The 18,226-nt window shown below is 36.4% G+C and overlaps 1 protein-coding gene and 1 pseudogene across 2 annotated transcripts; one reads left to right on the plus strand and one right to left on the minus strand.

The window, feature by feature from the left end:
* Positions 1-12,789: 12,789 nt before the first annotated feature.
* LOC308648216 (vacuolar protein sorting-associated protein 4A-like) lies at positions 12,790-14,225 on the minus strand (annotated as a pseudogene). Its single transcript has 2 exons — positions 14,170-14,225; positions 12,790-14,061 (listed from the first exon to the last, which is right to left on the minus strand). The product of its transcript is annotated as a vacuolar protein sorting-associated protein 4A-like (transcript).
* Positions 14,226-14,316: 91 nt separating this feature from the next.
* Positions 14,317-15,261, plus strand: LOC308646232 (olfactory receptor 4F21-like; the record flags this gene model as incomplete). Its single annotated transcript, XM_081288895.1, has 1 exon — positions 14,317-15,261. The coding sequence occupies exon 1, from the start codon at positions 14,323-14,325 to the stop codon at positions 15,259-15,261; it is 939 nt and encodes a 312-aa protein (XP_081145021.1). The 5' UTR covers positions 14,317-14,322.
* Between the last annotated feature and the right edge of the window lie 2,965 nt (positions 15,262-18,226).

Below are 18,226 nucleotides of genomic sequence, written 5' to 3' on the forward strand. Positions count from 1 at the left end.
CATTACACTACTCTATGTCACTGACAGCCTAAAGTCAAAGATAGTTTTAAGGTGCCTGAGAAAGTATCTTTTACTATTGGAGTACTTGATAGAATATCATAGGCAGCAAAGTGGGTTTTTGTTATCTACAATACATCTCCAACTCCTCTACCCCCACCCTTTACAGGGCCACCTACTCCTATTTAGCTATTTTCTGCCTTCATACCTTCCTATGGCTGTCCAAAGACCTCACACTGTGTCATTTTCTCACAGATATGGTCTCTTGTAGATTTCTACCTTTCCAGATCCTTTTCAGTTAAAACATTCACATGCTGAGCCACTTCTACGTGAAATGTTGGGAGGAAATCAATGCAGTTACTTGGACTTATGCAAGTTCAACTCTCATCATATTTAAATTTAGTTATGTATGTTCCTAACTGTGCTGTTTCCTGACTATTCTGGGTTGCCATGTCTCTCATCTAGCCCCCATTGCCCATCAAATTAACACTCCACTTCTGAAACATTGCCTGTGTTCGATGCTAGCTTCCTATGGCAATTTCTTATGAGAACTGAGGCTTAATATTCACTCTCAGCTTTGCCTGGTTTACATAAAAAATAAGAAAAAACAGATGAATCTAAACTTTCACACATCAATATAAAAAGTTCAATTCAGTTTGCAAAGACAGGCATGAGAACCAGAACTCTATCTTACCTGAGTGAGACCAAAGAACCTATCTATTCTCCTGAGATGGTAGATCAGTTCTTTCAAAAATCCTGGGTGAGGTTAAAAAACTTTATTTATACAAGAGCTATAATTCCTAAAAAGAAAAATAGAAATTAGTTGAGTGATGCTGAGAACTAAACAATAGAAATTGTGAGTTTAGAATACACAGAAACTGAAAATATAATTTAAGAATTTATCTACCATGAAAAACTCAAAGAAAATGCAGGAGAGGGAACTAGAAAAGGAATAGAAAACATGAAAATATCAAGGTGATTTCTCCTCCTGGAACAGCTTTTTTTTTGGTTGAAATTTTATCCTTCATTCAAGATCCAGTGTATTATCTTCTCAAAAAACAAAAACAAAACAAACAACCAACAACAAACTTTCCAATATTATTAACAAAAGGCATAATTGATCATCTTGATATTCTTCTCCATGCCTTCAGAGGAAAACACGTGAAACAAATCTACCAAATAAGAATTAAATTGTGGGTTAAATTAAGGAGGGAGGTAATTACTGAGCAATAGTTGAAGGTAGATCCACTCTCCAAAGACAGGTTAGCTTAATGTCTAGCAATAGTGAAGCATTTGATTTACATACATTTTACACGGAGAACTCTAGATTTACAGGAGGATAATTTCACATTATGACAGATCATAAACTTTTCTAATACAAAGAGCCTACGTTGTTTTCTTCAAGTAAAAAAATATTTTAATTAGCAAACTTGATTATTGGTGACCAAATGATAGCACTGAGTCTGGGGAATAGTTAGTCCTCCCTTGATTGGATTTTCCTGGGAATTATACCTCAGAGTCCACACTATTTTTCACTCAGGGAATAAAAAGGACAAAATAACAGAAGGAATAAAAGAACTTAGGGCACGAAATGTAGTTGTGTTTGGATGGACAGAAATATTTTTGTTTCAAAATATGTCAACAGAAGTATCTGGTGAGAAATCCAACATTTTAGAATACTTGAAAAACAGAACTGGAAGGAGAAAGAGTATCAATTCTAGAACTAGAGATTTCATGACAAAAACAGTGTTTTCAATGAGGATTTGGGAAATGAGAAACCACAGAACATACAGCTATCTTCCACATTGACAATTTTGGTTTTGAAGATGCTTTGCAGTCTACAAGACTCCAAACCCAGAACCTCAGACTAAAGAAGTTTTCCATCAGAGAATTTCAGGAATTTTTGCCTCATGTTAGCACCTTATCATGCTAATTACTGGAGTAGAAGAGGAATTGTCAGGTCATACAATTTTCAAATAAATACAGTACACCTTCATTGACCATATTTAATAAAGGGTCTTAATCTTTTCTTTCACAGTCCTGTGATCTTTCCTATGATTCTGTAATTGCCATCCTTCCTCAGGGATTTTTGCCTCATGTTAACACTTAGAAAGAGCAACCATTGATAAGCTGGAAGACCATCCCACACATGTTCATAACCTGACCAGTAAGAAAGCAGTGGCTCACTGTGCAGAACACATAGTCAATACTTAACAGTCATTTAAAAAATATATGGCTCTGTTAGAACGGCTATCATCACAAAGACAAAAAGGAACAAATGCAGATGAGGACGTGGAGAAAAGGGAGCCCTTACTCAGTGTTGGCTGGAATGTAAATTAGTACAGTCTCTGTGCAGAACTGTATGGAGGTTCTTCAAAACACTAAAAAGGATCTACCATATGATCCAGCTATCCCACTTCTGGGTATAAACCTAAAGGAAATGAAATCAGCATGTTAAAGAGATACCTGAACACTCATGTTTATTGCTGTACTATTTACTAAAGCTAAGGTGTGAAATCAGCCTAGATGTTCATCAGTGGATGAATAGATGAAGAAAATTTGATTTATATACACAACCGTAAAGAAGAATGAAATTCTGTCGTTTGCAAGAAAATGGATTGAACTAGAGGATGTTATCTTAAGTGAAATAAATCTAACACAGAAAGACAAACACTGCATGTTTGCTTTCATATGTAGGTGCTAAAAATTTTGATTTGAATGTAGAATAGGGGTTGCTAGAGACTAGAAAGGGTGAAATGGAGTGATAGCATTGGATAAGTAGTAACAAAACATAGTTAGCAGTAATAAGCTCTAGTGTTCTACAGCTCAATGGGGTAACTATATTTCACTATAACCTATTATATATTTTATAAATAACCAGAAGAGAGGAGTTTGAAGTCTCCAAATGCAAAATGATAAGGAGATGAAAATGTTAATTACCATTATTTGATCAGTCCCTATTTTATATAGGTATTGAAATATTATACCATTATACCTCATAAATATGTACACTTATTTCATGTTAATCTAAATTAAAAACATAATATTGAAGGAGATGGAAATGTTAATAACCCAGGTCTGATCATTAGACAACATATACAGGTAATGAATTATCACATTGCAACTCATTAATTTTTATAATTGAAATGAAAATGAATTAAAAATCTGCATTGTTATTTTTTTCTGGTATAGTTTAGAATAATTTTATAACCAATACCTGTATGAAAATGGTTGATCCTTTATAGATGCAGCCTCTACCAATGGGCAGCTGTCATAAGATCTTCAATGAGTAAGTTTGGGCATTACATATTTATAGATAATGTTAAAATTGGCTTTAAAAATCCATATATATGCCATGCTTGATGGTGCATGCCTGTATTCCTAGTGGCTCTAGAGGCTGAGAAGGATCACAAGTTCAAAGGCATCCTCAGTAACTTAGTTGAGGCCCTAAGCAACTTAGTGAGACCCTGACTCAAAATAAAAAAATAAAAGTGCTTGTGATGTGGCTGACTGGTTAAGTGCCCTTGGGTTCAATATCAGCACCCACTCTCTGCCCCCAAATCAATCTGTATGCTGTTAACAAGGGACATACCTAAAAACAAAGATAGACAAAGTTGAAAGAAATAATATATCAAAAAGAAAATTAGCATAGCTATATTCATAGCAGGCAATAAATAAGTTAAATCAAAAGCCATTAGGAGAAGAGAGTATACTACATGATAAAATGTTCAATTTTCCAGGAACATTCTAAACTCATATGTAATTCATATAATAATCTCAAAACATATGAAGAAAAACTTGCTCAAAAGTGACATTTTTACAACATGGATGGAATAAAACATAAAAGAAAACTTCAATACATTTCTTACACCATTTGTAAGTCAAGCAGACAAAAACAGTAATGTTATGAAAAAGAATAATCATGGAAAAATTAATGACTGAACAGTAGTCACGATATAATTGGAATATACAGAATTTGTATACTCAACAATGAGAGAATACACATTTTTCTCAAACACATATGGAGCAGTTACAAAATATGACAGGGTAAAAGAATAAAGTAAGTCTTAACATATTCAAAGAATCAGGTTCAGGTAGACCTCAGTCTTTGACTACTATATTAATAAACAAAAGATTTATAAAAGAGATATGTAATTTTAATTCCTATACATTTGAAGTGTTTTTATTTTTGTGTGTGTGTGTGTGTGTGTGTGAGAGAGAGAGAGAGAGAGAGAGAGAGAGAGAGAAAGAGAGAGAGAGAGAGAGAGAGAGAGTTTGTGTGTGTGTGTGTGTGTGTGTGTGTATGTGTGTGTGTGTCCCCTAGGGATTAAACCAAGGACTTCACATGTGTAAGGCAAGCACTCAGTCTCTAAGGTATATCCACAGCCCTTTTAATTTTTTATTTTGACAGGGTCTTGCTAAGTTGCTACACTGGCCTTGAAGTTGTGATCCTTTGGCATCAGCTTCCTGAGTCACTGGGATTACAAGCCTATGTTACCATGCCCAGCCCAAAGGGACATTTTAGAATTTCTTAAATAATTTGTGTTTCAATGAAGTATATGTGATTATTTTAAAATACTTTGACCTTGTGGGGTATAAAACTTACATTTACTTCAATGGTGAATGCACATATGTGAAAATAGGAAACCAAAAATTTAATTATCCAACTTTCCAAGACAAGGAGCTAGAAAAAGAACAAAATAAGATAAAAGAAAGAAGACAGATGAGAGTAAAATCTAAACCACTGGGAAAAAAATAGTGAAATAGAGAAGTCCAACAAAGTCAGAAGTTGGGTTTTTGAAAAGACTTATTACTAGGCAATTCTCTGGTTAACTTGATCAATGAAAATAAAAGTTTATACCCCCATAAAATACACACACACACACACACACAATCAAGGAAGGAATATATATCTACTTGATAAAGCAGAGTTTTTAAAGAGAAAGTGCTATAAAAATTTTTATTCCAATGAATTTTAAAATTTATATGAGATAGAAAATTCTTTTAATCAGTAAAATATCTCAAAATTTATTCAAGAAAAAATAGTAAGCCTAAAATAGTCTTATAAATTTGAGAAACTGAATAATTAGAATATTTCCCCAAGCTCTGGTAGTTGTGCTAAATCAAGTAGTTCCATCAAACTTTGAAGAAATTCTAGTTCTATGCAAACTCTTCCTGATGACAAAAGGGAATATACCCCTAATTTATTCTACAAGATCCTATAACCTTCAGACCCAAACCAGTAAAAAGCAGTATAAGAGCCAGGTCCAGTGGGTACATATCTGTAATTATGATTGTACATAATCATGGGACTTGTTACTACTTACTCAGACATGCCCACACTATAACAATATAATTTGGCTAATATCAGTCCCCAGCTCTTCTCCCTTCCTTCCCTGTCCATAGCATCAATAAATCCGTGAGTTCCCTTTCCTAATACTGTTGATTAGTCCACCCAAGTTATCCCTTAATTATAGTAATTTTTTGCTTCAGAGACCCATTGTCCATTCCTATGATTGGGTTGTGTTCTTTTTCTTTCTTTCTGTTCCTTTCACTTGGTGTGGTTCTTCAGTTCCATACATATCTAATTGATGTGGCACATGCCAGAATGTCTCTTTTAAAGTTTCTGCACTTTGTAATGTCTAAGACAGAGAAAGAGGCCCAATTATTTGTAGATTTCACTGTATTTTGTAACCAGTATATACCACTGGGAAATTATAAGGCTACAAGTTTTGAGATGGCTCTGGAGGAGTAAAGGCTTTGGAGATTGTGTGAAAAGACAGATTAACTTGCATGTGTGGTGGACTCAGGCTTTTATGGTTTTCTACATAATATAACATACATATTATATTAATTACTATGCAATTGTATAATAACTGTTGCATGATGTGAAATTTCTTCTGCTTTCATTTTATTTGTCCAGCCTTATTTTTCCCAAGGACAAAGGACAACAATAGATGCAGAGAGTAAAAGAGTAAGTTTTATTTGCCCTTCTAATTCCACTGACAATGCTTTTGTGTCCTACTTTGTGCCTTCATGAAGCTCTTCTCTTGTACCTAACTTGAGAATGGCATTTCTGATCCTGGCAGGGCCCTGACTGATTCAAGGGTACAAAATCAAAAGTCAATCAACTTGATTTTTTGCCTAAAAATCTCATTATGAGCTTTTGTTCAGTAACATGCACATCCTTAATCACACAATATATTATAGTATAAAAATGAAGTATTTAGAAATATTCTTTTAAAATATATTTTTTAGTAATACATGGGCACAATATCTTTATTTTGTTTATGTGTTTTTGTGTGGTGCTGAAGATCAAACCCAGGGTCTCACATGTGCGAGGTGAGGGCTCTCCTGCTGAGCCCCAGCCCCAGCCCTATAAATATTCTTTTATTAATTAAATTATACTAAAAATTAGCACATTGGGGGTTTTGGAGTTGATTGTAATTTTTTTCTGAGATAATATTTTCCTATTTTTGGAGATTGATTGTGGTATGAAATTATCAATGGATCAAGTAGCAAAAAGTGCCAAAAATTCCCACTTTTGTTTCTCTCTTTAACTCTAGCATTTTATGATGAGTTTTTACATCCTTTGATTGCATTGAACAAAAAAAGAAAAAAGTTTCTCTAGGGAAAAAGTCCCTGAACCATTAGCTATTGTGTTTTTGCAGTATGACTTGGTCACTGCCTCTTTTGATATATAAATAGCTTTTTATCTTCCCATGGCAGGGTATTATATAGCCCTTTATGTTAGACAGCAGAGGAAAATTTGAGTCCCAGAAGATGCTGTTCTTTTTATACAGGTAAATTGGATGTATGGAAACAAATTTAACAATGGGAAGTGTAGCTTTACTTTGAGACATGATTCTGTTGTAGGAATTGCTGTGAACTCAGTCAGATCCTAAAGGGTGTGAGTCTAGCCTAAAGCGAAGTCTTTTCCAGGAAACAAACTGAATAGCACAGGAGAACAGTTGTGAAAAAATTCATGGACATATTGGAAAAGGCTAACTGATATTGAGCTAAAACTTAACCACATTTACCTAGGTAAATGTGAAAGATATTAGGAAATGTTAGAATGTTTTTAAAAATATTTTTTAATATTTTAGATTCTACATAGGTTGCAATTAATTCTTCTGTTATAAGTCATGATTACCTCAATGATCTCATCCTGTACTACTTGATAAATAGGCAAAAAATGGCACATGATGACAAATGAAAACCGAAACAAACAACAACAAAGCCCCCCCACCAACCAAAAACAAAGGTAATATTTTTCTTTATATTGATTTTTCAAAAGAGATGGGAATAAGCTGATTATCTTTTGCAACTAGAAGTAAATTTACTAGGTACTTTTCAAGTTTGACCTATGGAAAAGAGTCTCAGAGACACCCAAACGGATATAAAATTTGACATGGAGAAAAAGACCCAAAGCTGAATAAATATTTTCCAATGCCATGTAATTTTGAAATGTGATGTCGAAAATTTCAAAACAAAACTTAAAACTACCAGGCTAATTTTTCTTGGTTGCTTTTGTGGTTTAGAATTAGTTTTTGTATCTTTTTTGTTGTTGTTGTTCTGGGGATTGAACACAGGGATGCTTAATCACTGAGCCACATCCTCAGGCGTTTCTAATATTTCCATTTACATTCAGGGTCTTGCTCAGTTGTTTAGGGCCTTGCTAAATTGCTGAGATTGGCTTTGAACTCATGATCCTCCTGCCTCAGCCCCTCCAGGTGCTGAGATTACAGGAGTGTGTGCCATGGCGCCTGGCTTTTCTATCAATTTTATCTCTGAACTATAAGAAGAATGGAAAAGTTTAAAGAGTATTGACAGATGGGAATTTTTCTGGTTTTGTGAGTAAGTGAGAAAGAAAATTAAAGACTAAAAGGCATTGTTTGTTTCCTTGCAAACTGAAAGCTATAGGGTGACTTTGTTTATTCATGTATATAAACACTCATTTGGAAAGGATAAAGAATTATGAATATTTTCCACATTAATAAACAAAAGTAGAGGTATTCTTAAATCAAAGGGAGTAGATTTTACTTGGGTTTAAAGATGATTTTGTGGCAATTTGAAGAGGAAAAATATAGATGTTTGAACTGAGGAAAACAATGAACTTGCAATATTTCTAGATGGTGGAGGAAATATACATGAATGAAACACCTTATTTAAATCTGAGAGATGTCTTTAGGTCCCCTTTAACTTGATAATTCTATATTTAAAACCATATTACTCATTTTTCCCTTTATCTATACAGATTAAATGTCTGGAAATCTGTTTTGGAGGATTACCAAATGCTAAATAGTTCAGGGAAAGAGATTAATTACAGCACAGGGTAAAGAGGTCTTGTCCTTTGCATCACAGATATATAATTAGTTAAAAGTGAATGCAATTAATATATTTCAGGAAAATTATTTCAAAGTATAGCCAATCCATAAGAGAAGATAATTGTAACTTCTTTTCTTCAGGTGTTTCCCCCTCTATTAATGATTTCTTTGTGAATAAATGCTATGTTCTTGGGTCTCCATCTAGAAACCTTTGCATGACTTTTTCTCTGTATTGAAATTTGGATCCTGACTCTGTGTCAAGTGACTTTCAAACTGTTATGACTCTAACTTTGTGAGTTTTTATATTCCCTGATATTTGGATGGATATAGTCTCATTCATTTGGCACATTCAAATTCCATAGTTATATTTCATTTTGTTTTAAATGCCCTTTAAAAAAAAATCTTGGTTCTTACCTAGTTAATGGGATCAGAGATCCAAAGATAAGTAAATTTACAGCTGATGAAAAAACTCTTCTAAGAACCATAGTATGTAAGAGAAACCTGGAGATATAGAACTGCAATTTGTTTATAATCATACAATTTCTGAAGAATATATCCAAAAAGCAGCATAGATCATATCTTAGAAACTGACTTAAAGTGAGCTTTTTCTTTCTTGTCTTCAGAATTATACATGTAATTTCCAATTTTCAATGTCCTTCTTGAATTTTCTTTTTAATCTTTTTAAAATTTTTCTGTAATTCTTGCTCATTTTTATAATGCTTTATTTTCTGTTTTTCTCTGTCACTTCAGAACTCTGCATGGTCTTGTTGCCTATCTTCTTTAATTATATAATTAGATAAATTTTCTTGTGTTTTCAAAGAAACCAAATACATCTTTTTCTATCTTTCAACAAATATTTATTTGTCCCTATTGTGTACCTGTTGTGATCCTAAGTTTTGGGAAACATTGTAGAGAAGACAGATTCGGTCTTTAACTTTGTGGGGATTGTAATCTAGTTAAGTAGGAGAACATAACAATGGATTACATTTGTAGTCAGAACTCAAAAAAAAATGTTCTTTAAGAGAAAATTAATTTACATTTAAAAGTTTACTGTTGTTTACTGAAAGAATAAATGTTATAATCTATTTTTTTCATTTTTTATTAGTTGCTCAAGACAATACGATGAACTTGACATATCATATATTTGATTCAAATGGGGTATGAATTCTCATTTTTCCACATGTACAGATTGCAGGATCACATTGTGAGAGAATGAGACAGTTAATATTTAGATATGGTATTTTAATGCTATCTGCTTAACAATCATTTCTTTTTTATTTATTCATTTATTCCATGCATGAAGCACTATAAGGGCAAGTGAAAGAAAAGAAAGTAATGTTAATACCTACTAGAAACTACATATGGAATACCTACATACTGAATGTATGAGTCTGATCTTTAATTAATTCATCCCTACAACAAAATTTCAATATTTTAAATTTGTTCAATAGATAGATAAACTGAGGCTCAAAAGTTTAATACCCTGCCTAATATTAACTTGTAAGTGGTTGAACCATGAAATAAATCTTGTTTTTCAGAATCCAAAGTCAATATTCTATCTACTATGTTATGTTATTTCTCTAAATAAAATCAAAATTACAATATAATGTGGTAAGTACTTTCATAGAGGTTTAAAAAAGTGCTGTTTGCTACATCACAGTGCCCCTCATAGGATGAAGTTTTCAGATCCTGTGCTAAGTACACCCAGGCAATGACTCTCACGTTATCTTAGATTTTTTTTCCCCCAGTGCTTCATAGGCTGATACTTTAGTAGAATGCAAAATCAGACATTTGTTCTTCACTGTAATCAAATGAAGCTTCTAAACATTTATTCACCATCTCTATAGCTAGGGTGGTGCAAACTGGTAATGGACAGTTCATGGACCTGCACCTTCCTGTGAACCACTTTTTCATGGCTTCAGAGAATCTAAGCATGAATAGGTCATTAACCCTTTAAGAAGTTTACTGGTGAGCTAGTCTTGTAAGCAGTTCACTAACTTAAAAGGATGTAAAACAAATGCTAATAATATAAAACGCAAGACCTTCTAGCTATGGTAAATGTTTAATAAACTTTGAAGATAGTGTTTTCCAGAGGCAGGTAGTAGGAAGGAAGGGCTTATTTGTCAGGATAATCTTGTGGTTTTGGTGGGTACACTAGCTGAGAAAAGGTGAGTAGTCTCATGTGACTGAATAAGGCTATGTGTTTTGAAGAAAAAATTAAAAGAATTTGGCTTGACTCACAGCTTCCTCTATCTCATGAGGAACATCACTGCAACCACTCTGGGAGAAAGCAGCAAGATACTAAATTCAGAGACAATACTGCATGGAACTCTGTATGACAACCACCAATTTGTCTGTTTGGTCACAATTTAAAAATCTGTAGGCACAATAATGATTTTTTTCCCCTTCTAGTTTCATTAAGATATAAAAAATGACAATTTTAAAATTTTCACTTTTTTGGTGTTTTTAATTATACATGAAAGTAGAATTCATTTTTATATAACTGTACAAGCACAGAATATTTCTTATTCTAATTAGGACTCCCTTCTTGTGTGTATGTACACAATGGTGGAATTCAGTATGGTGTATTCATATAGGTACATAGGAAAATTATTTGGGATTCATTCCACTGCCTTTCCTTTTACCTCCCTTCCCTTCATTCCCCTTTGTCTAATCTACTGAATAATATCTATTCTTCCCCTCTTTACCCTTATTCTGGATTAGTTTCCACATATCAGCAAAAACATTTTAGGACTGGCTTATTTCACTTAGCAGGATCCATTCATTTACTGGCAAATGGCGTAAAGGTACTCTACTTAATGGCTGAGTAATACTCCATTGTGGATGTATGCCACATTTCCTTTATCCATTCATCTGTTGAAGGGCTCCTAGGTTGGCTTCATAGCTTAGCTGCTGTGAATTGAGTGCTATAAACATTGATGTGGCTGCATCACTGTAGTATGCTGATTTTACACCTTTGGATATATACCAGAAGTATTGTAGCTGTTTTTTTGAGGAATCTCCATACTGCTTTCCAGAGTGGTGCACCAATTTGCTGTCCCACCAGCAATGTATTAGTGTGCCTTTCTCCTGCATTCTTGAAAACCCCAAATGAAAAATGTTATTTATATTTATGGTGTATAGTGTGATGTTTTGTTATACATATGCAGTGAAATTATTAACTCAAACTAATTAACACATTTATCACCTCATATAGTTACTTGTGGTGAGAACATTCAAGATCTACTTTCTTAGGGATTTTCAAGGACACAGTACAGTATTATTATTAACCATAGTCACCATACTACACAATAAATCTTCAGAAATTAACCATCCTAACTGAATATTTACCTTTTGATCAATATCTTCCCATTCCCTCTCCTCACCCACCAATGAATTATTTTCCACATATAAATGAGACCTTTCAGTATTTGCCTTTCTGTCTCTTTAATTTCACTTGGCACAATAACCTCTAGATTCATTCATATTGTCACATTGTGTGTGTGTATGTGTGTGCACGTGCGTGAGGTCCACTCAACTGTCAATGGACAGTTAAGTTGTTTCCATATATTGGATATTGTTAATAATGCTGCAATGAATTTGGGAGGATATTTTGGGATATATTGATGTCATTTCATTTACATATTTATCTACAAATGATATTGTGGATTATGTAATAGTTCTATTTTCAATTTTTTTCTTATTCATTTCTTTCATTATTGTGTTATACTTCTCTGATAATTATTGATGTTTAATACTTATTCATATACTTTTTGGCCTTTAGGTGTTTTTTTTTATTTCAAGAAGGGAAAAGGATTTATTAGACCATTTCCAGGACAGGAACCCAAGGCATTGGCTGGGTCCAGCGTTCTTACACTTGGCGGGGCGGGGGATGGCAGCAGTGAAGATATGCCTGTCTTCTCTTCTGATAAAAACAGCTTTGTGCTCACAGAAACCATCTCCTCTTCTTGCAAGAAAGCACAGGGCTCTGGATGTAATCTTAGGAACACAGGGATGGCTTTTCTTACTCTTCATCAGTGTGTTTTCAAGGAACCAAACTTGGGCATTAAAGGAACAGTGGGTGGGGGCTCCTCCCATTCCTTGATACTTCCAGGGGATTTTATCTTTATAAACAAGACAAATCAAAGAAGCATTAATTTAGGGGAACACAATTAAAAAATAAAAACCTGGCAGGGCAGGGAATGGAATTGGTCAGCATCCAGAAGAGAGAAGTAGGAAGAACCCGTACCCATGGTGTACCAGACCACAGTGGAGCATTTGTGGCTGTGGAAGCCCTTTTCTTCCTGCTCCCTGGCTGGCAGCCAGATGGCAGAGGAGACACTGTAGTGACTTTAAGACGAGCCTTGGAACCCTGTCTGGCCACCAGTGTAGGGAGTACTGTAGATGGGCCCCAATCAACCTCACACCTGCACCTTCACCCATGATGAAGAAGCTTTTAACTCTCCTATCCAAAGTCCTCTGAGAATTTCTTCACTTTCAGGAGGTCATCTGCATTCACTGTGAGCTGGGTGGTGGCCAAAGACCAGTGTCCAACATGCAAACCACAGGCTCGAAGAGTTTTTCACCAGGGACATCCATCCAAGTCATCTCTATGGCCCCTGGGTCCCCTGGAGAGCATGGAGTGAGGAGGTCATCAATCACAATGCTAGGGTTGGTGTGGGAAGGGTCACAAACCTTTTTAAGGTGTGTTGCTGACTGCATTTTTCTGACAGGCTGCATAAAGGAGCCCCTCAGAATGATGGTGATGCACCTGAGTAGCATTCTGTCTTCCGGGCCAACTTGTGGATGTTTGTATCTATGAGGTTGTGGGGAGTGCTTTCCCCAGATGCAATTGGAGCATTTGGGCCTGGGCAGCTTCTTCTGGAAGTATGATATAAACGTACGTTTCAAACCTCCTGCTAATACCAGAATCCAACACCCCAGAGATATTTGTGACACCAAGAACCAGAGTCCCATTATTATTATTCACCACCCCCTGCACCTGGATCAAGAACTCTCTTTTGGTCCTGTGGGTGATCTTGCTCTCATTATCATTCTGGGACCCACAGAGAGAATCCACCTTATGGATGAAGACAATGGGGCTTGTGCTGGCTGGCCATCTCAGACAGATTCTCAACTAGCTTCTCACTCTCCCCCAAACACATAGAAATCAAATCTGAAGAGGACACAGAGAAGGTAGAATTGTTGGCCTCTGTTGCCACAGCCTTAGCCACATAGGATTTCCCCGTGCCAGGGGGTCTAAAGAGCAGTATCGCCCACCAAGGGTACAGCTGCCTATGAACGAGTGTGGGAATTTAATTGGCAAAATGACAGCTTCTTTGAGAGCCTCCTTGGCCCCCTCCAGCCCACCAATATCATTGCATCCTATGTTGGGCTTCTGCGTCTCAACAGCAGCCCTCAGTTGTTCTTGCAGTTTCTTTTTCTTTGGATTATTCCCTTTATTGTTGTTGTCACTGCCCTTGCCCTCACTCTGATTTCTTTAACTGGCTTCCTACTGTATCTCTGTTTAGGCAACTGCACACACTTGGCTCGAAGCTCTTATTGGCCTTGTCCCTGTGTGCCTCAGGCTTAATAGTGTGGAGGAAGCCTCTGCAGCATATTGGTAGAGCTGGAGTGCCTCCTGGTATAGTTGGCTTTATTCTCTTTTGTGGCTTTTGTCACCAGATCAATGGCTCTCTCCTGGGTCTGCCTCACACTCCACAGCTCTGCTTGCAACCTTGGTCAGACCCCTGTAACCAAGGTGCTGAGTTCTGGCGCAGGGAGCCTGGCAGGGCATACTGGGTGTGAGGAGGGCAGTCTCTCTGCGGGGGCCTAGTCTGAGGGCCAACGAGTTGCGTCTTTCAGGTTAAGTTTAATGTTAAAGTAAAAGTAGGTTTTCATGATTTTGACCTCTCTCCTCCTGGTCTATTAATAGAGTTGTCATAATTTGCATTTTCTTTCTGTTATTCTCCTTCAGGCAGCACCTCCAACAAAGCCAATGGATGGAGCAAATAACTCTGTGGTGTCGGAGTTTGTGTTCCTGGGACTCACCAACTCCTGGGGTATCCAACTACTCCTCTTTGTTTTCTCCTCCATGTTTTATGCGGCAAGCATGACGGGAAACTCCATCATTGTGTTCACAGTGGCTTCTGAGCCTCACTTACACTCTCCCATGTACTTTCTGTTGGCCAACCTCTCCTTCATTGACCTGGGTGTTTCTTCTGTCACTTCCCCAAAGATGATTTATGACCTTTTCAGGAAGCGCAAAGTCATCTCCTTTAGAGGCTGCATCACCCAGATCTTTTTCATCCATGTCATTGGTGGTGTGGAGGTGGTGCTACTCATTGCCATGGCCTTTGACAGATATGTGGCCATATGTAAGCCTCTGCACTACCTGACTATCATGAGCCCACGGATGTGCATCTTCTTTTTAGTGGCTGCCTGGGTGGTTGGCCTCACACACTCACTGGTTCAATTGGCTTTTATAGTAAAGTTGCCCTTCTGTGGTCCTTATGTGTTGGACAGCTTTTACTGTGACCTCCCTCAGTTCATCAGACTTGCCTGCACAGACACCTACCGACTGGAACTCATGGTCACAGCCAACAGTGGTTTCATCTCTGTGGGCTCCTTCTTCATACTGATCATTTCCTATGTTGTCATCATTCTCACTGTTCAGAAACACTCTTCTGCTGGTTCCTCCAAGGCTCTGTCCACACTGTCAGCTCACATCACTGTGGTGGTCTTGTTCTTTGGTCCTTTGATATTCATCTATGTACAGCCATTTTCCTCCACACACCTGGATAAGTTCCTGGCCTTGTTTGATGCACTTGTCACACCTTTTCTGAATCCTGTCATCTACACACTAAGAAATCAAGAAATGAAGGTGGCAATGAGGAAAGTATGCAGACAGCTAGTGAGTTATGGGAAGATCTCTTAAGTGATTTTGCATTGTGAACACTGTGCAACAACAAAGTATTTTTGTTCAACAAAGTGAGCTCATTTTTTATGTTAAAACTCAGAGAAAAGTCTTTCTTTGCCTATTCTTATTTGATTATCTATAATGATATTGAAAACTCTCTGTCTTCTAGTTAAAATGGAGAAAAATCACTTAGGAAAACAGAGAAGGAATTACATGTAAATTATTTATAAATCAAAGATTATAATAATCCTGAACTCAATTCCAAAGGAATAATATTTATTACTATTTAATAATAATATAATAATATAAATGATCTTTTTTTAAGGAATAATCTCTCCTACATACAGAAATTTCTGGTAGCACTCTACTGGAGGATAAGGGATATTGAACTGGATCTTTTTTCCCTCTCCTATCACTTGCAAACACTCTTTGCCGTTTTGGGACTCTTCCAGTCTGTGCAAGGAGGTCAGAATCTTGAAAGCACACATAGAAGAGTCTATTAAATAAATGTTTTGGGGTAGAAAAGCAAAAGCTATATGAGCTATCAAATGATATGTATGCATATTGTGTCTGACCAGGGGGTATATTATGTAGGAAATGAAATATAATAATGAGGTCACAACACATGGAACTTAATTATCTACCCACATTCCCCATCACTTAAAAGCAACTGACTTCATAGACTAGTGGAATAGTCTGCTAAGTTTCAGTGACAATACTATTTGGGGATCAACACTTTGGGATGATGAGTAGTTTCTTTGGATTCAGTAAAAGCCTACAATAAGCTACAGAAGCCAGCTGTTATTCTCCTATATATGGATCCTATGGGGACACCCTTTTCTGCAGTTGTAGCTTACTTGTGATTATAGAACCCCTTCCTACCCATAGCCCTGTTACCCTATGGATGCTAAGAGTTCTTTTCCTTTGCTAGCCCTGGATTCCTTTTCCATCTCTTATTGGTTCTAATAACTCCTACCAAACTCCTGTATATAATTCCTTCAGTAAGTTCTATTCAGTTTGCCATTTGAGTGTTGTATCACACTTAAAGAAAAGGGGGAGAATAAACAAGATGTCCCTGAATACCCTTTTTCTGTTCTCAAAAATATAGCCAAGTTAAGGAAACATTGAGATCAAACCTGGGCTGGAATGTCTAGATGCATATTATGTTGAAGGAATGGCTTTCTCTCATGCACACTCAGACTTGGGCAAACTAATTTTATCTGTGGAAAGTTGCTTATTATTATTTGATGTACGTCACAACATGTCCCCTTGGGATGCTGGGCATACAAGCAAACCAAGCAAGCTAATGCTGATGATGTCACTGCTCCTGCAGCCTAACATATAAATCCCCTCTCAGTGGTGACTGGAGTAGAACTGAGGGTACTGTTCAAAATATATGTGTCACTCATTCAGCCAGCCACCACTGCTTGACAAAGCACAGCCATGGACGGAGGTGCTACTCATTCACCTGTCACTACTGGACCTTCCCTGTAGGCACTTCTCCAATTAAGCCCTATGTCTCACATGCAATCTCAGGGCACTCTACTTCCCCCCTTGCCCTGGCACAACTGGCTGTGGGCATGGCAATTGTGATATCTCTTCTTGTCTGGGCCTTGATTAATTCCTGGTAGTATCTATAAAACAGTGGAAAGAAACTAGAGTCCTCTGTGTCTACAATGTTAAGTACACATAAATGTAAAGCTAAGAAAGGTCTGGAAAAATGTGACCATCTGTTGTTATTCCCAGGGATGAAGGAAGGGGACCTGGATTAGGGGTCATTGTCAAAGGGTCTTTGGTTTTATTTGCGATGTTCTAATTTTTTTTTTTTTGCATTACAATTCTTAATACACCTTTATACCACAATTTATCATATCTCTGTTTGTATATAAGGTATTTTGACACCAAATTCACATCTTCATACATGTATTTTGTATAATGTCCTAATTTAAAAATGAGATTAGGTTCTTATACTCTCCATGTAATTAAAATGACTTAAAAATGAAAAGTAGTGATCTTTGCTGCTCTCAAGTCATTCTGTGATACTTTAAACTGGGTTTTTCCAGCTAAAATGAAGCTTGCTTATACTGTTTGAATTTATTGTGCTTTATACTTAACTCTGGGGTTAAGAGGCATGTACTTCTGAGCTGCCAGAACACAGACATGCATCACAAAGCATTTTCTCATTGTTTTCCTAGGCTTTTTGAAAGGGGTTTGTGGGCCATAGATATGAGTGGCTTTGGAGAGACACTGAAGGGGATCAGGGGTTCTTCCTGCTTTGCTGTCATGGGAAGTCTTTCTTAGGAAGCAGTTTGAACATAGGCAGTGTTAAGAATTCAGTTATTTGCTTATTTTCAACCTTATTTTATAGTGTCTTCTCTTTAAAATTTATAATTGTAGACCATTCTATCGTGATTTGTTTCTGTTTTAAACATTTGTTATGATTTTATTTTAAAATTCTATTTTTAGCTTTGGATTAATTTTATTCTTCCTATTTTAGTTTTGCTCAATGGAACAAATATTTATAGAGTGCCTAACATATGGTAGAAAATGCACAAGGCAGTGGAAAGGAGAGAGAGAGAGAGAGAGAGAGAGAGAGAGAGAGAGAGAGAGAGAGAGAGAGAGAGAGAATGAGAATAAGGCAATATTGCTTCCCTTGAGACTCTTCCACTCTGCAGGGTAGAGAGTAAAAGTTTCAATGTGATAAGTTTGGTACAGTTCAAAAGATATAGTAAGGGACTGCAAAGAGAAGTGTAGAGCAGAACAGCAGCTTTCAATGATAATTGTTCATGAGGATTACCTGAGGCACTTTCAAAAAATATTGAGAGTCTTAGCCCACCTTCAGGGAGTTTGATTCAAATAGTCTGGATCAGGTGTGTTATTTTGTAAAAACTCTCCTACCACTCTCCACCTGTACTTACTGTCCTGTTAATTCTAAACCACTTAGTTTCTCTGACTTGCTGAACTTGACATACTTCATTCTGCA

This window comes from Spermophilus citellus (genome assembly GCF_964194105.1).
Source record: "Spermophilus citellus genome assembly, chromosome: 4".
Taxonomy (NCBI): domain Eukaryota; kingdom Metazoa; phylum Chordata; class Mammalia; order Rodentia; family Sciuridae; genus Spermophilus; species Spermophilus citellus.